We start from the raw sequence: 21,913 nt of genomic DNA, 5'->3' as shown, positions 1-21,913 counted from the left end.
AAACGTTTAAGACCTTTCCAGCATTCAAAGACAGAAATGTGTAGTGAAATCTTGGTGTATGTGCCTGCTGCTCTGCTTTATTCTGTTGTATGCATCAGGAAAATAAATCATTCATTAACTCGAAACCCCCTGACTGGTGCAGGATTGTCATCCCCACACACAACACGTGGGCCCGTTTTTCTCCAGTAGGGCCACATGACGCTTGTCAGTGCCTGTTACAAAGAGTTATATGTTTATTTATAGCTGTCGTGCAGCTGGCAAGTTGAGTTTTTCTAGAAAACGAGCAAAGTCAGGGACTGAGTCGTGACTAACTCCACGGGCCACAAAGCATCAGGCAGAGACATTGTGAAGTAGAGAGCAGTACATGTTTGTAAAGTTGTATCAGACTTCACAATGAGAGGAACATAGAGGGCTACTCCAGTGATTTAGTTTTGCACTTCCATAAAGTTCGGGGGACTTGCAAGAGACTTTTAAACAAGAGTCTATGCTGGTGGTTCTGTGAGTACTTGGGCACAGTGGGGCTTTGAGCTAATGGAGAACATCAGCAAAATAACATGCTTGCAATAACGATGCTAACATACTGAATGTCAAGCAGGTGAAATGTTTACCATGTCCATCATTTTAGTTTACCTTTACGTTACGTACAGCTGAGGCTGATGGGAATGTCATTAGTTTAGCATGTATTTGGTCATCAACCCAAGTATTAGACACATTTAAATTTTGACCTGATGCACCAGATGAACAGGTAAGCAATCACCAAAGTGATACGAATGAATCCTGCTGGCAACATGGCAATCCGTCTGATAGATGTTGAGATATTTCAGTCTGGATCAAAGTGGTGGTCCAACAGACAGACCGAGATTGCCATCCCTAGAGATATCCAGACTTTTAGTCCCTAATAACGGGTCAAGCTCCATAAACACTAGATCCTATATTTGCCGTAATTGCAACTCTAATCATTTTGTTTGATCCTCCCTGTCTGGTAAACACCCACGTCTTTCAAACCTGATGCCTCCAGTTTTTTCAGCTGATGACATCACTATGACATCCTCAGGCTTATTTTCTCAAACATTAGAAAGCTCTATCCAGAGCCACGGAGAACTTTATACAATTTTGACTATGATATGTAAAATTGGTGGAGTGCCCCTTTGAATAAAGATCTAGTTTCTTGTTAATGGATGCTAATCAGCAATACCCAAATCAAATTGCGCATGGCAAAATCCACTGCCACAATTAAACAGCGTTTAATGAATGAAATGTGTGATTAAATACACTGATGAATAAAAATCAGCTTAATACACAACCCCAGTGTGTGTAAATGTGTGTATGTGCAAGAGACTTACGTGAATCAGGAGTCCCATATGTATCAGTATAGTAGTGTAGACTGAAAGAAAGGCATGCCGAGTAAATTATGTATCACCAGGTAAATGTATACATGTCAATATTCTGCACATATCCTGTACTGTATGCACAAGACCTTTGTTTTCTTCTGGATGCTTGTTTTTGTTTAAATATGCAGTTACAAAACCTGGCACAAGGGTCATCACAAATGTTAAACGTACTCGGGGCGATGTCTGCTGTCAAAAAATGTAAAAAAGTGTTCAGTGTAATAAGTGCTTTGGTTTGACCTACTGTATATCAGCCACTGTGCTGCTTCTAAGACTCAATTTAAAGTTACTAAACGCAGGTGTGCGTTCAACAAGGAGTCCTCTCTAAAAATTACGGTCATGAAATGTTCTCTGTGGAGATTTTTGTGGTTATTGCAACCACAAGTGTCAGAATAATGTGCAGTTTTCAGTCTTCACTGCAGGATAAATTACAGGATTTAAGGAAACTGCTTGTTTGTGCTTGTTTACAAGTGCTTTGATGACCCAGCTTGTTTTCTTAAGAAGGGGATGAGTTGTTAAAAAGGTGGTCATTTCCCTTTTCCTTGGAAATGGTTGGGTATACAGTAAAAGTGATGTAAAATCTTGCAATCACAACATCTCATACAATAATGTGTGATAATTTATCTGCAATATTTTAAACAAATCCTACTGAATGTAACCATTTATGCCGACACACACCAAAACATCTGGACGACTACATCCCAGATTATGGGGAGATTCATTGCCAATATAGTATTACACTGTACATTCATGGCTCAATATGGTGCCAGTCTTTAAGCTAATTTACAACTTACACGTTTGTGAACGTAGTCAACCTCGACTCCAGTAAAAAAAAAAAAAATTAAAAAAAGCCTTGTTGAACGCACCACATATCAGGGAACCAAACATTTTTTTCACTGAGCTTTGCCGCCTACTGACTGGAACCTGGAGCTAAATGGATCTGCTAAAGTGTCAATAAATCATTATCAATATCCCCATCATTATTTTCATCATCAACAGCCATCATTCTCTTTGTCTTCTTCCAACAATCCATTGAAACCAGCTCAACAAACTGAATCACCCCCAAACTAAGACACATTAAAACTGAGCAAAACTAAATAAAGAATATTGTCATTGTCAATTTTGCTCCTCTTGGTCAAATAAAATGGCGTCCATTAATTCCCCAAGATGTCTTTTTCATTTTTTGGCAAATTTACCTTCCAATCTTTCCCCCCCACCAAACCCCTTTTTGTCCGTCGTGTGGTTCAGCCCTCCTGTAGACTTAGAGTCTGATTTGAACCAGCTACGGTCCATCATCGCTGAAGCAGCAGGATGGTCAATGGGAGCAGAAGTAGGAGTCCACAGATGCGTGTTTGAGACGTGGCTGTGCCTCTGACTCGGTTGTTGTCTGGCGAGTAGGCATACAATCCCGGTCTGTTCCGAGGACACAGACCACCTACACACATCCCGCTTCCTGAGCCGCTAATGTCGTCACCTACAGAGGTAAAAACAGATGAGAAGATGAGTTTTACTTCTTTTGTCAAGAAATATGTCACCTTCAATTGCTCCTGATAACTTTTCTGTTTGTACGTGCTTACTGAGGACCATTTGACCTACATGAATGAAATCAATGTTTTAGTTACATTTATTATTTATTAGATAGGAGTACTTAGTCTCCTTTAACACAGGGAATCAGACCATTCATGCATTGGAATATGTGCATGGACGTGGGAGACTGCTGACTTTGTATAAGGCAAAAATATAACAGAATGGACAATGTGTGCCATGTAAAACATATTAACACTAGAAAGTACGTTCAGTACAAATATTAGAAAGGGACCCACTTGCATCCTGGAAGTCCACATCGTTGCCCTCCAGTGCGTTTTTCAGCCTGTTGCTCATGATTTTGAGTTGCATGATCTGTTGCCTGATGGTCATGTCTGGCTTTGTGATGTCAAGCTCTACTTCTGGGTTATTGATCTGATTGGCCAAGCCATCACCCATCACCTCTGGAAGGTACCTGATTGGAGGACAAGAGGGACAGGGGAAGAATGTGTGGCAACATAATTAGAGCAGTTCTGGTTTAAAAAAAATTAAAATTAAAAAATTAAAAAAATAATAATAATAAATAAATAAATATATATATATATATATATATATATATATATATATATATATATATATATATATATGGATACTTTTTCTAATGTTTTGTTTACTTGAAAACATGTGCAAGCACAAACTCAGTTAATCTGCACAGCTGTGCTCAATTGTGTAAATTAGATATTTAGGAAAGCAGATACAACCCACACAAGCAAACAATCACACACACAAGCTTGTGCTTCTGCGTTTGTGAGGACCCTCACTGACAAAAGTACTCCACAGATTGTTCACTCCCATAAAATTGTTCAAGAACTAAAACTTAAGTAAAAATACAACATTTGTGAATGATTGCTCAGCCCTATCCTAACCCTAACCAATCTCAATCTAATTCCAACTTCAACCTCAAAACCATGTCTGAAATGTTAAATTAATTATAATAATAATAATATAATAATAATATAATAATAATATAATAATTTTTTTTTTCAAATTAACACTAGTCATTAAGAAATCATTCCTAACATTCTTTTAATGGAAGAGATGGGGGACAAAATTCAGTCCTTTTAGTACAAAAATTAACTCCAAAGTTTAGCTGAATCTAATGTTTGGCCTCAGCAGTCTGAGACAAATCGAGTGGGTATCCGTTAAATCAAGTGGGTATCCGTTAAATCAAGTGGGTATCCGTTTAGTATGAAATTACTCCTTTGCACAACTGTGATTTTGTCCCCCATGTCTTCCATGTGCATTAGGAAAGGATCTCTTAATGGCCAGTATTAGGAAGAATTATTAATGCAAGCAAGACCTGCCTTTAAAGAAGTGAGAAGGGAAGAAACAATGTACACCCAATTTAAACTACTCCAACAATACATTTCATTTTCCACTCTGAGAATTTATTAGTTATAATTTTGTTGTTGTCAAGACATCCACGAGATGTCGCTGTAGTAGCTGTAGTAAACAGTAATAATTTACTCTCTGCCACATCGACACACACATTTCATATTTCCTCAATCTGTCCCACACAGTCAGCGATTCATCTATATTTTATGGCCTTTGTCACATTTCTCTCTCACTCACACACAAAACATATATATAGGCCCATATATATACATTGCATCAAATTGTTCTATAATCCATTTACACGTAGATTATGGGAAGCTGGAGGGTGTAAAGTGTGTGGATATGACTGCTAGTGTCGTGGAATGTGAATCTGCACAGGCTTTTGAATTTCTGTATATGTGGAAGCAATGTCAGTTCAAATAAGTTTCCATTCACCGCTGTCTTAATAGAAATAGCTTGCTCCTCTTTTGTTCTGACACAAAGGATACAAATGGCCTTCAACGGAATGAGAACTGGCCTGTATCATAGCAACTTTGGCTTTGGCTTTTAAGTAATAAAGAACTTAAAACTTTCTTTCTGTAATGTATCTTGTTTCCGTGCTGAATGAATACAAGTTGTACTGTCTGAACCGATTTCAGACCTTGAAAGTATTTTATCCAACACTCTACAATCCAGTTTTCTGTTGAAGGATGTGGGAGTTGTTGGTTTAGAAGCTTCGTTGCAGCAACATTGTTAACATCAACATGGGTTCAAGGATTGAAATCAGAAATGTTTAAAAATCCAGGAATTAAACACGATGCATCATGGATCCAGTCTCACAAAGCACTTCTGAAGTCGACAGAAATGTAACTGAAAAATGAACAGATATACGATAATAATGGAATAAACTTCAGAAGAAATGGATTGCCAAAAAATTGTTTTGATGCAAACCAAAGAACTTATCCCACAATCTTATTGTGGAGATGAAATAAAATCTAGTCAAACCATATCGAAACACTCTGGATTTGAGGGACATTTTAAAACCTGGAGAACAGGCTGGATATAGTTGGTGCTTGAAATTACATTTAAACTAAACAGGCTTGTGATTGGTCGTTGACAGATTTTTTCCTGGAGGAAAATTTGTGTTTCCTACGACTGCAAAAGCAAGTCCTTTCCTCAGCCTCTGATTGGCTTACCCTGGTATTCTTACCCTTACCCTTTCTTCCTCACCTAGCTTTTGTAATGCCATTCCAGCATTTATCCTGACCGGCGCCTCCTGCTGCCAGTTTGCTGCAAAGTGCCACAGGAAGCTGGGTCCAGTACTGCCGCATCTCCCTCAGCTTACTTGACAGATCTGAAACCTGAGGACAGAGACACTATTTTAGTTTCACAAGACGAAAGTGAGTCTCAAATCCCAAATCCTTTAGTTTGGGTATACTGTATATCCAAAACAAGTCATAATGAGTTTTAAATCACATTAAATACCCTTTGTAAACAGCATCAGAATATCTGTGGTATGTACAATAAATGTAAAATCTATTGTTATACATGTATGGCTTTGACAAAGACACTCAAATACAACATATACAAAAACCTGGGATGCAGTCCCCACATAAAAACATAATAAGTGGTGCATGCAAATCCAGGAATTCATCTGTTTTCTATGAAATAATACATCTTTTTTACATGATATGTGGTGTGTATATGTATATACACACCTGCATCTCCAGTCTGAGCCCAGCGGTTGGAGAGGGTTTGTACTCTGATGCGGTCAGGGAGCTGCTCTTCTTCCTCTGCTCATGAAGTGTGGGACTTCCTGTTCCTGGTTCACCTGGAGTGCCACATGTCTGGTACACCTACAAACATACAAACACACAGATACACAGACATACATCAACACAAACATGTACTAGAAGCTGTGAACTGGGGAGTTAAACATCTGAAATCAAATCACACTGCTCCAGAAATGACTGAATGATAAATCGCTATAGACAAGTGTTTCAAACTGTGAGGATGTTTGGGTTGCCTGACTAGATTTATTCCACAGCCTATGTGTTCAAGAACATATCATTGCTATTGCTTTCCATATACATGGAAATATTACAATATATGCTTTGAGCTTGAAAATAAATTGCACTAAAAGTGTAAGAATAGGAACAGCTTGGTGAAAACAAGGTCAAGAATGTTTATAGCTACACTCACTGCTTGTCCAATAAAGGGACACTGATATATACATCAGTAACATTATGGGAGCCTAGCAATTTCATAATGCTGCCTAGCCTTATTTGAAGGATACATCTATAAATATATGTGTCTATAATAAACACATGTTGCCGTCAGATGAGAGGAGCTAGGAGTTATTTTTGATCAGCATATATCCTTTAACACCCACTTAAAACAAACCTTGTAACACTGCCAAAATTAGGCACATCCTGTATCAAAACTATGCTGAAAAACTAGTCCTTGCATTTGTTACTTCCAGGCTGGACTATTGTAATTCCTTACTATCAGGTTACTCAAATACGTCCCTAAAAGGGAGTTTTTCCTCTCCACTGTCGCACTAAATGCTTGCTCTTGGGGGAATTAGTGGAATTGTTGGGTCTTTGTAAATTATAGTGTGGTCTAGACTTACTCTATCTGTAAAGTGTCTTGAGATAACTCTTATGATTTGATAGTATAAATACAGTTGAATTGAATTGAATAAAACCAATAAAAAGTTAGTGGTGAGAGGTTGAGCTTGTTGCTACTGAAGCACGTTGTTGAGCTCTACCTTGAGTATCCTCAAGGTAAACACTTCTTGAGGATAATAATCTGATTGTGCACGCTCTTTAATGATGTTTGGACGGGGAACAATATGATAAAGAAGTGAAGAGTTTGACAAATAATTTTAAGGGTGCAGGATTGCAGACATGAGCTGGCCTTTGACTGGAGATAAAAATGCTCCCAGGGAAATGTAGTAAGTGATGAGACAAAGTGAGACGTCTTACTTTTGCTGTGAATGTGTCCATGTTTTCCTGCAGGAAGTGAACAGCCTCATAGATTCGAGCAGGGATAGAGGAGAGAACCACATCAAGACTGGGCTCCGTGCTGAAACTAGAGGCCACCTGGATCATGGTGTCTGAGCAAAAGAGAAGAGAAGAACTTTTGGATACACTCAGAACCAGTTATTGGCGGCACAACTTGATTTGCTCCCAAGCCACTAAATCACAGTTTACCAGTACATAAATGGTGCATTATATTGTCATGGTCACACAAAAGTGCTATTGTATGAGGCCCAATGTCTGTTCCAGTGATCCACTCAGCCTAATAAGTATATCTCTGGATTATCTAGCTTTACAGTGTCTTACCTTGGGGTCTGAACCTCACCTATAATATTCTGCCACTCTGGGTCCAGGTCAGCTTGGTTGGCCAGGCAGCCCTTCATGACGTTGGAACAGTAGTTGGAGCAGGGTTTGACAGAGGCAATGCCGTGACAGTGGGGGCAGTAAACCAGCTTCATCAGGGCCTTCATACACTCTGGACTCAAATGAACCTGGGGAGGTTCGAAAGGACAGTTAGCATCACAAACCTCCGGTAAAAGAAGGACATTTAATACTGCAAGAGTATGTTTGTACTAGGTCCTGTTTCTTCCTTTCACCCTTGTAGTTGTGGCCTAATTCAAAATGTTGGCTGTTTAGCTCTTCCCCTCTTCTCTTTAACAGGGGATTTACTCCATGAGGGCAATGCTTGACAGAGTACAAATAGCTCAAGGAAAAGGATAAACAGCAGAGGGCAGTATTGCAACATTATAAGGGACAAGCCGTGAACAAGAAAACAGTGATGGCCCTGCTTGTCTTTATACAGTACAGGGTTTCTATTACACTGTCAGCTTCTGATCATGTACACAAGTCATGAAAGGTGTCCAGTTCCACAGTGGAGTTATTTTACCACTATGTTGCACAGATGTGATGGAGGGACACCTCCAAAATAAGGGCACGTCAGTATGTCTGCAAGACTTAAACTACATTTTTGCTGACTATTTGTAATTGAAACACTACACAGTTTTAGATATTTGGATGCATTTCCCAACAGGCCTTCATGCATTTATTTCTGTGCAGTATTGAAATCAGTCCAAGGACTCAAGTTGTATATAATCCATCACTGTCAACATTAAGTCTGCATAAATTTGTGTCAATGTTACATTATCGTCACGTAGTAAAGTGGTTTAAGTGCTGATGTAAAAAGTCTGCACTCATAACGATTATATAGCTTTGACACAAATTAATGCAGACATGATGTTCACTGTGATAGATTTCACAACTTAAGTCAAGAATGTGCTCTGATTAGTACATCAATAGGAAAAGAATAGAAACTAATTGAGGCCTGAAACTGTAAGGTAAAATACAGATTCAGATTTTAAAAAGACAGCAGAATATTTTGCAAAATGATTAACTGTGATGTAAAATACTGAATATTGGAGCTGTGTAAAATTGATTAAAACATGAAAAATCACCGGTATGGTCCTTTAAATTGCAGAATTTGGATGAAGCTTGTACAGTAGATCTACCGTATAGGGATGAATGGAGAAAGAAGGGGGTAAAAAAAAGTCTCGTAGTGACCATAAGCTACGTCAGACACTAACAATAGCAAGAAAACAATCACACAGTCACATCAGACACACTACGTCTCTGAGTGCTGGGAAAAAAAACTGCATCAAGAGCTAAAAAATCATCATCACACGTAATTTGACCACACTGTTGTCATCACTTACAAATGAGAGCTTTGTTCTGATGGCAGAGTCAGACGCTTAATTTTTGATGATCTTTGTGTTTTTTTATTTTTAGGGTGGAGACGTTTTCTCTGACAGTTAGGGTGTGACAACCACGCATCCATCATATCTGCTTTCCTAGGACTCAGTCCAGCAGGCCTTAGTCTCACAGTCTCACAAACATACACACACACACACACACACACACACACACACACACACACACACACACACACACACACACACACACACACATCTCTAAGTTTCTCTCACACCAACAACTCATCCTGTCTCTCTCTGTCTGACTCACTGTCTCGCCTTACGTCCCATGTACGTACGCACGCACCACGTGTGCACACACACACACACACACCCACACACACACACACACACACACACACACACACACACACACACACACACACTCACCTGTGAGACCTTCCTGACCACCTCTCCGCTGACTATCAGCCCCTGGACAAACGACCTGGCTGTGACAAAAGCGCGGATCAGCTTCGCCTTCATGTCCCTTGGGACGTCTCCAAATGGCCGCAGTGTCTCCTGTTGCTTAGCAACACATTCAAGGTAGTCCTCTGACAGGTTGACCTTCCAGACAGGAGGTGATAGGGAGAAAAAACATAGGAGAAGTATGTTATTATTAGAATTCTTTTTGACATTTTTGCCTTTATTAGATAGTGTGCAGTATGGAACTGACAGTAAATGGGGGGTTATTAGCTACATGATCAGTAACCTTACAAAGTATGTCATTGGAAGAGATTTAATGCATCTACTTCATACCGGTAGAACACAAACCAGCTAATAATAATAGATGAAAATAGTGCAAATGTTTGTTCTTTCGCCAGAACAGCAGCAGGGGCTGAAGAGAGGTAGTTCAGCCAGCAGCTGAATGGATCAGGAGAACTAGTTCATAAAATCCTTCAATTGTGTCGACTCACATTTGCAAGTATTTCCATTTTAATATATTTTGGTATAATTCATATAATTGTTAGTGTATTAGTAAACATCTGAAATACTGAGGCTGCCATAATGTGCTCTATCATCTCCTCTCTCATCTCAGTTATCCAATCAGTACTCTGGTTTCTGCTTTACTATTTTAGTTATTACCTTTTCATCATTATGTACACCAGTTTTTCATTCAAAATGTGTCAAAAAGTCTTTGTTTCACTTCTTTACTCACCTCTGTGGGAACGGAGCTTTTAAAGGTGCGCTCCAGGAGGCGGGACCAGAACTCAGACAGGGTCTCGTCCAGGTTGAGAGCGGAGCCTCGGTAGTACTGTCGCAGGTCGGTGTAGAGATCTCCGTAGAGACGGGTGTTCTGTGAGTACAGGGCGCCGAGTGGAGACAGAGTCTCCGGGAGGGAGCGCTCAGAGCGACTGTGCAGCTCAGTGAAATATGCTGGAAGTAGAGAAAAGAGAGAGCGGAGAGACTGAACTAAAACAAGAAAGTTGTAGGCTGTTAAAACAAAACTAAAACTCTCTGTAGAGCTGAGAAGAATGGCAATTAGGAGATATTTATCTTTGGGATTGTCACTATGAGCCCCTTTCACCTTACCACAGGTGGAATGTAACTAAGTACATTTATTCAAGTACTGTACTTAAGTACAAATTTAAGGGACTTGTACTTTACTTGAGTCTTTTCTTTTCATGCCACTTTCTACTTCTACTCCACTACATTTCAGAGAGAAATATTACTTTTACTACTATTTTTACTGAGTAAAAAAGCTGTCAGATAAATGGAGTGGAGTAAAATTGCCTCCACTACATTAATCTGACAGCTTTAGTTACTAGTTGCCTTACAAATAAAGATTGTTGCACACAAAACCCATGTACATTATAAAATACAATGTTTTATTATAAAGTAAACTACCCAACAAAATATAGTTCTACAAGTAAAGCTGAAATGACTAGCTGATTAAACACTTAGTTGACTGAAAGAACGGTTTTCATCGTTTTCAGTTCATAAATGTGAGGATTTTTCTGCATGAGTAATTTTTCTTTTAATAATGTAGGTACATTTTCCTGATGGTACTCCGTATTTTTACTTAAGTTAACATTTTCAATGCAGGACTTTTACTTGTAACAGAGTATTTTTACAGTGTGGTATTATTACTTTTACTTAAGTAAAAGATCTGAATACTTCTTCCACCGCTGCACATTACACATAGTCATCTGATCCATTGTTTATTTGAAATTTATTGATGAGTGCAGCTCTACGTATCATTTTATCTTATAGAAAATCATCCAATAACTAGCAGTTGAACTACTACTGAAGAATAAAGGATGAATAAGGAATTAGATTGCTTCTCAGGCCAATAATATCAATGGACAGTCGCTTCGGATGTGCTGCAGTTAAGTTTCTGCCTATGTATTTAATATTTTTAAAGGTTTCCTTGAAAGTGTCTTTGCAGCCATATGGATACAAAGCGATAAAGAAGTCAAAAAGAAAGAATAAGAGAGTCAGCTTGCTGTCTCTGCAGTATATTGGTCTGGGCTTTTCCCTCATGCTTCAAAGGCTGTGGACCAGTGCCAGCCTGTTCTAACCACAACCAGATGGGCGGCCACATTACTGCTACTGAGGTGGCCTGCTTCCTTGAGACTAATAATTCTATCCTCCTCTGACGAGTCCTCCTTCTGCTCCTTTTCTTCTTCTTCTTCTTCATCTTCTTCTTCTTATTTCATTTTTTATTTTGACTCATTGTTTCTACTCTACTAATGACACATTTCTCACTTGCTGCATTCGTCTGTCTCCCTATTGTTGCACTTTTATCTTTTCCTCCTCCCGACCTCCATCCCTCTCTTTCTCTGATGTGCAGTGATCTGCAGCCTCGACTCCTCACTGGGTCAACTGCTCATTAGCTGAACCAGCCATTGCCCCAGGGGACACCCCTCTGTTTGTGTGTGTGTGTGTGTGTGTGTGTGTGTGTGTGTGTGTGTGTGTGTGTGTGTGTGTGTGTGTGTGTGTGTGCCCCTTGGAGATCAGGGGATTGGCTTATCATATTTCATTGTGTCTGGCTGACTCCGCTCTCATTATAACACCCAGTCAGGGGTCCCCTTGACGCACAGGATACCAACACATCCTCCCTCCCTCCCTCCCGCACGTACACACACACACACACACACACACACACACACACACACACCCGTCACTATTGAAGCTGAAGTATTGAGTACTGAGCACAGTCAGAGCTTTGTACCAAACACAAATTCCACAAAATACTAATGTCATACTCCTACGTGCCCACTCCTGAAGCTTTGGTATTAATTTGAGCTCAGCTAGTAATGAGCATCTATCCTGCAAACACAAACACACACACACACCCTACTTACTGTCGAAGCTCCTGTGGAGAGCGTTGAAGGCAGACTGCAGCGACCTGCCGGCTTCTCTGATCAGTCCCTCGGTCTCTCGAGCGCTCAGACCTCCCAGGTTCTCCTCCATGGTGCTGGTACAACAAGTTGGACCCTGAGGACACATCCTCAAATGTTCACCTGGCAAGATGGGAAAGACACAAAGACAAAGTTAATTAAGTTAATTGTTGTTTTTTTTAAACTGATTTACATATTTTAGTCATTGCATATGCCAGCTCTTTTACATGTACATGTACCACCAAATCAACACCAGGGTTAAATAATATGAAGTTAAAGACGAAGTAATTGTTAATTGGCAGGTGTATAGTTTTTATTATCAACGCTGTGGCATGGCTCTATGGCTCTATGTATCGATGGCAACGGTGTTCATTCCACAATTTTGGTCTTTCTGGTTTATTTTGGACTGACATATCTCAAAACTGTTTGTGTAGATTGCCATGTTTTTTTAAGAGACAATGTCCCTTTCTGGATGACTTGTAATAACTTATTCCATGATTTTTTGATCTAACGCCTTATCATCAGGGCATCAATTTTAGGGTATATTATTTATATATATATATATATACATATATATATATATATTATTTTTACTATAATACCTTCAAACATTATAGCATTTACATCAGCTTCAGCTGTACTTTTTTTCTGGTACTCATTAGCAAATGTCAGCATACTAACATTCTCAACTAAGTCGGGAAATATGCCAAACATCCACATGGTAGCATCTTCCTCACATTAGTCTTAAGATCAAAGCACCGCTGTGCCAATAACGTGATTTAAACATATTTTTTTTTCTCATTATAGAAGCAAAGCTGTAGTAACAGAGTGTCACCTGGTGTACTTAACTGTACATGCTTATTTTCGTGGGAAACTTCCTACTTTAATTCTCTCAACATTATTTAGGAAATATTCAGATAAAAATCTACTATAGTATGAAAAACTGTTTTCCTTTAACCTTATGACAGTTTGAAAATAAAGTTAATAGTTTTAGAAAGGGTATAAAGTTAACAGAGATTTAAAAGTCTTAGAGCAGTAGATCCCGCAAACTTTTGGGCTCTTGACCCATTAAAACACTACTTACAAAGCCCCCCTGCCAAGTTTCAAGTCGACCAGTTGTTGTATAATTAAAAAGTAATTCAACAAAAACTAAAGGTTAGATGAAAGTATGAAAAAATAGACATATTGTGTGTAGCAGAAACATGTTTCTTAGTGTTTTCCTATCCTGTTAAACATCTTGCAACCCCTCAGATTTAAAGGTGCAGTAGGTAAGACTTATAAAACTAACTTTCTGTTATATTTGCTGAAACTGACCCTATGTTTGAGTAGAACTACATGAAGCAGGTCATTTTTTTAAAAATCCGGCTCCTCTGGCACCACCTACAGCCTGTAGTGCGATTTGCAAAAACCCACCGCTCCCTGTTCAGATGCACCAATCAGGGCCAGGGGGGGTGTCTAACTGCATGTCAATCACTGCTCATGCACACGCATTAATTCTCCCTTGTGGGGGGAGGGGCTTAGCAGACCGTTTTGGGCTTTAGCGGAAAGGGGGGAGGGACTGAGAAGTTGTCGAGGTTCACATTTTTTGGCTAAGTCCTGGATCTTCACAATCCTACTTACAGCACCTTTAACTTGTGATGGATTTTGCTGGTCCTGACTGTCAGTTTGGTCACCACTGCTGTAAAGGACCGATTATTTCTTCAACTGATCTAAAAGCATAAAATTCCCAACATTGGAGTAACAAGGTTTTCATATGACAATGACACATTACCAGAGTTGTGAAGAAGTAATCAGACACTTTTACAAAATCCTGCTTCTATATTACTAATCCAAAAATAATGAAGTACTTTCAAAGGAACCAGTATTTAATATGAGTACTTGGATACTAGTGTGTATTGTTTTGCTAATACTTTACTTTTACTTAATTTTACTTTTACTTATATTAGAGAGGACAGGATTTGAATGCCTCTCACACCACTGCATTAATAATTCATTGGAATCCTTTTATAAATAGTTACCAGCCAGAAAAGCACTCGGTACAGTAAATACAGTACACTTGATTTAAATATAGCAACCATGTTTGTTTTTCAGTCATTCATTTGATGCATTAATCTTACATGTCACTAGTAAGTATACTTGTGAAATAAATGTACCTGTAGTGGAGTAAAAAGCACAATGAAGTATAAAGTAGCATACAATCTATATAGTCAAGTACAGTGGAAGTACCTCAAATATGTACAGTGCAGTACTTGAGTAAATGTACTTAGTTACATTCAACTACTGCCCCTCTCTTCTTTAAAAATATCAAAATAAAGGCTGAGTAACTTTTTCAACCTTTAAATGTGCAATGTTGTGTCAGCACAGGACAAAATGTTTGTTTGGCCAGAAGTGAAACACAGAAACTGCAACTCAACCCTGGTCATGACACACCCAACCTGAACCTGCATTTACTCTAATCTTGAAAATATGAAAATGTACAATAGGAGCCTAGAAAATGTCCTATCCTTATAGGGATACTCCCATGGGAGACACAGTCTGCCAGACAGCCTAGAAAGCAGTCTGCAACATCAGTCTCTTGACAGACTCTGTGTGTGTGTGTGTGTGTGTGTGTGTGTGTGTGTGTGTGTGTGTGTGTGTGTGTGTGTGTGTGTGTGTGTGTGTGTGTATGTTTGTGTGTGGGTGCCCACGCCTGGAAAGGTTAAGGGTAAGGAAGTGCCCTACAGCTGTTTGCATCACTGCTCTCCTTCCTTTTAACAGGTCCTATGTGTGTGTGTGTGTGTGTGTGTGTGTGTGTGTGTGTGTGTGTGTGTGTGTGTGTGTGTGTGGGTTGGGGGCAGAATTTGTCTACCAGGGTAAGTGGAGCAGAAGAGGAGACGCCTTAATCATCACCCCTCCATGAATCTTTCATTGGCACTGGCTGGTGTTTGTGTGTGTGTGTGTGTGTGTGTGTGTGTGTGTGTGTGTGTGTGTGTGTGTGTGTGTGTGTGTGTGTGTGTCTGACTGGCAACCATAGTACAGGAGTACTTTTTTCTTGCATCTTTTGGGGATATTTTAAGACGGCTTTTTTTTGCTTCATCACAAATAGGCCTACAAGAGCACAAGTGGAAGTGAACAATGAAGGTCTGGAGTTGGAGCTGCACTCACTCACTTCACAGATCAACCACGACACTCACTATAGACTGAATATTCTCGGTTCTTCAGTGATCCTCAAGTGTCAAGTGCAGGTCTGTCATTCTGAGGTGAGACGCTTTACTCCTCTGAACCCAACACCATCAAACTAAATCACTTCCTGCTAATCACACCTACTCTCAACTGAGCTGTGTGTGTGTGTGTGTGTGTGTGTGTGTGTGTGTGTGTAACGGCGTCCTCACACGTTAGCTGTGAATTTTCACATGACTACCACAATCCTGTCAATCTAGTTTACAGAGAGAACAACTGCATCACCTCCACCTCTTTGTGTTTATTTGTTATTATGATTTGTATAGGTTAGGAGGAAAATACCGATTCAACTAAGAATCACCAGTTTTATCTTTTATTGCTCCAGAATCCAAAAATGTATTTTTGTACATTGTTAATGACTTTAAGTTGGCAGATCAAAAAATGTGGCAAATGAGGGCACACGGTGCATACCCCAGAGTCATCTTGTAGTTAATCTTCAAAGTTTGAGGCCATTTTGGATTTAATTACTTAATAATTAGCTTTGCAAGACGAAGGTGAAGTATTTTGTGAATATAGATAGAGTACTTTATTGATCCCAAAGTGGAATCGCAGCCAGCCAACAGCAGCCAATTCACACATAACAATCACAAAACAAACAAGATAAGGACACTCAAAGAGGTAGATAATAAGTAATAACACTGCTTGTATGTGTGCCTGTGTCGTGGTGTGTGGTGAGAGTGTGTGTAGATAGATAGATCGATAGATAGATAGATAGATAGATAGATAGATAGATAGATAGAGAGATAGATTGATAGATAGATAGATAGATAGATAGATTTTTATTGATCCCAAAAATGGGAAATAACAGTGTTACAGCAGCAACATATGTGTGTGTGTGTGTGTGTGTGTGTGTGTGTGTGTGTGTGTGTGTGTGTGTGTGTGTGTGTGTGTGTGTGTGTGTGTGTGTGTGCATGGTCAAAAACTGTATGTGCTTCCGGGTTACACCTGAGGAACCAAAGATCGCTTCGTATTTATTCCAAGGGCACAAGTTGTCTCTTACATAAATTTTGACAGAGGACCTCTTTATAAGACAGGATCCAACTCAAGGCCCAATTTATAATTAATTAAAGAAATGATCAATATCCAACTGACAAACAGTGAAGATGGGGCCTGAAGGGTCAGGGGCCTGGTTGGTAATTCAGCCTTGGCGCTTCTCAATATAACACCAGCCCTAAAATTTCAGTCAACTGCTGCTGTGGAAAACGCCTGTTTTTACCAATATGTCAAAAAATGGTGTGATGAATAGCCACAGTATGATTATAGATTATATTTCAAATTTCAGCTTGCCTTAAATCAATACCTCTGACACATTCTCCCCAAAATAGAGCATTATAAGCAAAGGAAGAGAGGAGATGAGAGTTGGGACACAGCTGAGATCTGAGGTATCAATCAATGTCATTTTCTTTGATCAGGTCACCTCTCTGAAAACGTTGGGCAGAATAAGGACAGATTCCTCTGCTGGTGTTTAAAACCACACCATCAGTGTTACACATGTGGGCCAGAGACAGCAGACAGCATCTTTGCGCACTCATGTGCTGCAGCTAATGTTAGCATTTAGTTGTTGGTTTGCTTACCAACCTAGACGACGCAGGGCGTTTACCGCGGACACATATGCTTTACTGCATTCCTGGGCAGCTGGGTAATGGAAGCAGCTGGCATCCTGCTATAAAAACTTAATTTACTTAAAAAAGACAGAACTGAGAACAGTGGTGAGACACCAGCACATGTTCGAAAAGCAAGCTTGCAAACATGCTAATACATGCAGACGGATGCATTACAGAAGATGAAAAGACCAGGAGGTCCAACAAAGTGCAGGTTATTGTTGAAGGAAATTAGGTTATGCATAACTTAGGGGTGTTAATTTTAATCACAGTACATATATTACTTGCATACTAAGATAAGATAAGATAAGATATACTTTATTGTCCACGAGGGGAAATGTGTGTGTTTATTTTAATCCTGAGAGACTACGAAGGAGCTATGATCATAAAGTAAATAGACAATAAGAGGAAAAAAGATCATCCTGAAGGAACACTAGATGGCTCTCATATCCATCATGACATTAGTAACAATGTCTAGGTTGTTTTGAAATTGAAATACAAGAAAGCTTATTGTGAAAGACACTAGCCTGAACGGCAGGCTGGAGCATTCCTGTTCTTGTGTGATAATTATGTATCTTTTATTACAAAGAAATGAGTGTGAGAAGTCTAAATGGTAAAATTCAGCTGGTGGGAAAGAATGAGAAAAGATAAGAAATGACCCTGGATGAACTCATGAGGAACCTGTTGCTGGCTGCAGTTATGTACGGTAGTGTGTGTTCATTCTAAAGTGTTCTGTTTCCCAGACCAGAATTTGGTGTTTGATCCGCACCAGAGTTCAAATGAGCTTTCACACCAACACAAACCAACCGGACTATCAGACGAAATACGCCAGGGGTCATTTAAAACAGACCAAACAGGTATCAGGTGTGAAAGCACCCTCTGTGTTTGGTTCCTACAAACCTATTAGTAGTTATTTATTTCAGGCTGTTCTCATGAACTATATGTACATATAAGGTGCTTTCCGACCGGATAGTACTTGTACTTTTTAGAGGAAAAGTACACTTCTAAGCAGTTCTAAGAACTACTCTCCCCCAAAATCTTTTTTTCCGTTTGCATTCCCACTGGCCAAGTGGCCATAGGGACTGGTAGGAGGGGTAAGGGAGTGACGCGAGCACGGCAACGGTCTTTATAGCATCGTCACTAGACCTTAGCGCCACATACAACAACAAATGATGCTAATACTTGTGCACTTTTCCTATATTAGATGCACGTCCATTTTTATAGTAATTCACGTAATGTTTTGCTGAACACACAGAGGTGGCTTTATTATACTCGGAACAGACCCCGTGTGTGTGTTTGTGTGTGTGTGTGTGTGTGTGTGTGTGTGTGTGTGTGTGTGTGTGTGACGGTCGGCGAGCCGCAGGACATGCTTGTGGAGTTTAACTCCGAAAAGACAGTTAACCACAGGTTCCCATTAATCTTATGATGGACATGTGTTGTGATATTTAAACAAACGAACCGTCAACGGCGAAATAAAAGCCTCTTATTTACGAGAGCGGTCTGAGAGACCTCCAGCTTACAGCGAGGTGTCTGAGCATGACTGGCCGAGCGACGAGCTAGAAGCCAGGGCAGGCGCTTGCTGGCTGTCGCCTCACTTCATGGAGCTTCTGAACTCCGAAAACTTTGAAGCAAATTGTCAATTCGGCATCAATTTTCGCAAGACTGCCTATATTCGAAATCTAAACAGTTAATTTCTCGCCTAAAACATTGTCAGAAGTGAATTTAATGATGAATAAGATGGTGAAAATTGTTAAAAATGTCCCGTTGTTGGTTGTTGCTCTGCTTGCAAGTTCCAAGTTGGCAGTGGGCGTGACTTATAAGTTCGACCAATCAAGTACACCTAGGAAAAGGGAAAAGACCCTGCTCTGAAGTAGGAGCTAAAAAAGTACGCTACAGCGGCCAGAGGAACTTAAAAATCCCCAAATTTTTCGGAACACAACAAAAAAAGTGTTCTAGGAACGTTTAGTTCTAAGAACTGCAAAAATCCCTCCGGTCGGAAAGCCCCTATAGCTACGAAAAGTTAATCATGTGACGCTGGCCTCTGTAGCCCACATCATGTGAGGAGAGGAGAGGAGAGGAGAGGAGAGGACAGGAGAGGAGAGGAGAGGAGAGGACAGGAGAGGGAGAGGAGAGGAGAGAGAGGAGAGGGAGAGAGGAGAGGAGAGGAGAGGAGAGGAGAGGAGAGGAGAGGACAGGAGAGGGAGAGGAGAGGAGAGGAGAGGAGAGGAGAGGAGAGGAGAGGGAGAGGAGAGGCGAGGAGAGGGAGAGGAGAGGAGAGGAGAGGGAGAGGAGAGGAGAGGAGAGGAGAGGAGAGGAGAGGAGAGGAGAGGCAGTGTGAAAAGCTTCATACAGAGGTGGGCAGATGCGATGACTCGTTCAAATGTGGGGTAATGATACACTTTTCGACAGTTTCTCTTGGAAGGCATTCATGGTGTTGCACTTAGTGGTAAACAGGAAAGGTGGCCGATAGTTTTAACCTTCTAAGAGGCCTTCAAAGAAATGATTACAAGAAAAAACAACTGTTCTTCCTCTCGAGTTCTAAAACAGAAATTGTTTACGATACAGTTGAATTACAAGAGCACAGAAACACACACAGTTATAAATAGAGCATTAGTTTCTGCCGGGCAGTGATCAGATAGACTCCCTCTGGACTATCACCAAGAAGTGTGATAGTGGGATTCTATTTTTTTCGACTGGGGCTTTTATTTTTATCTTTACAGTTTCAAATGACGAGTTGAAGTGCAGAAGAGAAAAAAAGATCTGCAGCGGAGGCATGGTAAGATTTCAGCTACCTTTTTATTGCTTCCTAGAGGGGATCTGACCAGCAGATAGGTATTTCCTCCAACTCCGTAAACAATGACGAAACTTGAGAGTGTGCAGCTACAGAAGAGTAACAGTAACATAAATAACTAATCTAACTTAAAAACCTCTTGTCTAATCATTGCCCACTCATACTTTATACATTTATGAGTGCACGAAAGGTTAGCTGGGCTCTTATCCAATAAAATACCGCTTTATAGTATTATAATCATCATCATCATCACAATCAACTCGGAGTGCTGGTTAGTTTGACCACAGCCTTCTATTTTTGGCCACTGCTTTCTCCTCTTACATTTTACCAGCAGCTCAGGGACTCAAACCGACAACCTTATGGCCTCGATCTGCTTTCTATAAAATCTGAGTCAAGGATGTAGTCAAGGCAAAATCCATTTAAACTCAGATTACCCTGCTTATTATTTGAGGAATAGTTTTTTTTTACCTTGTTAGACTGGCATCAATCCTGATTCTTTAGTATTGATTATGTGGAAATGTCTGATGTAATATTTATGGGTATAAAAATTAATTTAATGATGATTATTTGGCCAAGTAGAGATCACAGTTTCACACAGCCCTCCTGGAGCTAAATGTTGCATTAGAGAAACTGCAGAACCTTGTTCTGCTGCGGGGTATTTTTTGCACTTAATCTTTGATGAATCCATTTAATTCGAAACTTGTTTTTGGTTTTTCCTGCAGACATTTAATAGCTTACACTGGTAGCCATGGAGACCACATCAAGACAACATTGCTTAGCCATTAATTTCCTTTTTTCCATCAAAAGCATCTGGCTCTCACTTTCTTCTCTCTGTCACACCCTCCTGCTCTGTCTCCCTTTTTATTCGCTGCATTCCTTGTGGCAGGACCAACATACCTGAGCCCGTCTCAACAAGTGAGCCAACAATCAAACAATCAGCGCACATGCCAAGCAGGTGAACAGGTACCCTGCACTGCACTGCAGGCGGACAGGAAGCCAACCAGCCAGGCTGCAAAAAGCTGCTGAATCTAAACCACTCAGTTAACGGACACTTCCGAGGTGATGTGCTTTCTGCCTGTTGTTGCTAAGAAACATCTATAATCCAAAACTACGCTCAGACATCTTTGACTTAAGCAGAAATAAATTGAAACTCAAATCACACTCCCATCCAGCCAAACTTTCAATAAGCCAAGCCAAATATACTGTAGGTTTGGCAAGACCCACATGTAATCAAAGACTGGACATTGTTCATACATCCATTAATTTAAAGCTGTGTGCTAACTACCTACCTCTGTTTGACATTCATAATTAATCATTTTCTTGTTTTTTGTTAGTGTTATGGTGCCATGCTGCCGGCTTGTATGTGAGACACAGGAATAGTTAGTGGTTTGACTTCTGGTTACATAATCTGATAATTTGTATTTCTCCTCTGATAAAATGCATGTTTAATAATGTTGATGGAAAGGTGTTTGCTCTACAAGTTGTTTATCTATGCTACATGACATGACAAGCTGATTATACTGATTTTGAACCAGCATTCATCATTGACTGGACTGTTTGCAGAAATATCAAACCTTTTCTAAGAGAATTTGAGATACAGTCAGGTCCATAAATATTGGGACATCGACACAATTCTAATCTTTTTGGCTCTATACACCACCACAATGGAGTTGAAATGAAACGAACAAGATGTGCTTTAACTGCAGACTTTCAGCTTTAATTTGAGGGTATTTACATCCAAATCAGGTGAACGGTGTAGGAATTACAACAGTTTGTATATGTGCCTCCCACTTTTTAAGGGACCAAAAGTAATGGGACAATTGGCTGCTCAGCTGTTCCATGGCCAGGTGCGTGTTATTCCCTCATTATCCGATTTACAAGGAGCAGAT

At 39.9% G+C, this 21,913-nt stretch overlaps 1 protein-coding gene across 1 annotated transcript in view; it reads right to left on the bottom strand.

Annotated features, from left to right (window-relative positions):
* Positions 1-2,087: 2,087 nt before the first annotated feature.
* Positions 2,088-21,913, bottom strand: part of gpc1a (glypican 1a) — a 38,823-nt gene continuing 18,997 nt past the window's right edge. The window contains exons 2-10 of the mRNA XM_078258465.1: positions 12,378-12,536; positions 10,229-10,446; positions 9,463-9,636; positions 7,653-7,818; positions 7,274-7,404; positions 6,005-6,142; positions 5,517-5,647; positions 3,212-3,387; positions 2,088-2,862 (exon numbers count right to left, since the gene is read on the bottom strand). Coding sequence (XP_078114591.1) covers positions 2,681-2,862; positions 3,212-3,387; positions 5,517-5,647; positions 6,005-6,142; positions 7,274-7,404; positions 7,653-7,818; positions 9,463-9,636; positions 10,229-10,446; positions 12,378-12,536 — 1,475 coding nt within the window. The 3' untranslated portion in view covers positions 2,088-2,680. The remainder of the gene's footprint in view (positions 2,863-3,211; positions 3,388-5,516; positions 5,648-6,004; positions 6,143-7,273; positions 7,405-7,652; positions 7,819-9,462; positions 9,637-10,228; positions 10,447-12,377; positions 12,537-21,913) is intronic.

This window comes from Sander vitreus, chromosome 9 (genome assembly GCF_031162955.1).
Source record: "Sander vitreus isolate 19-12246 chromosome 9, sanVit1, whole genome shotgun sequence".
In the NCBI taxonomy this organism is placed as follows: Eukaryota; Metazoa; Chordata; class Actinopteri; order Perciformes; family Percidae; genus Sander; species Sander vitreus.
Note: the sequence above shows the minus strand (reverse complement) of the source record. Positions and strands in the feature narration are given on the sequence as shown.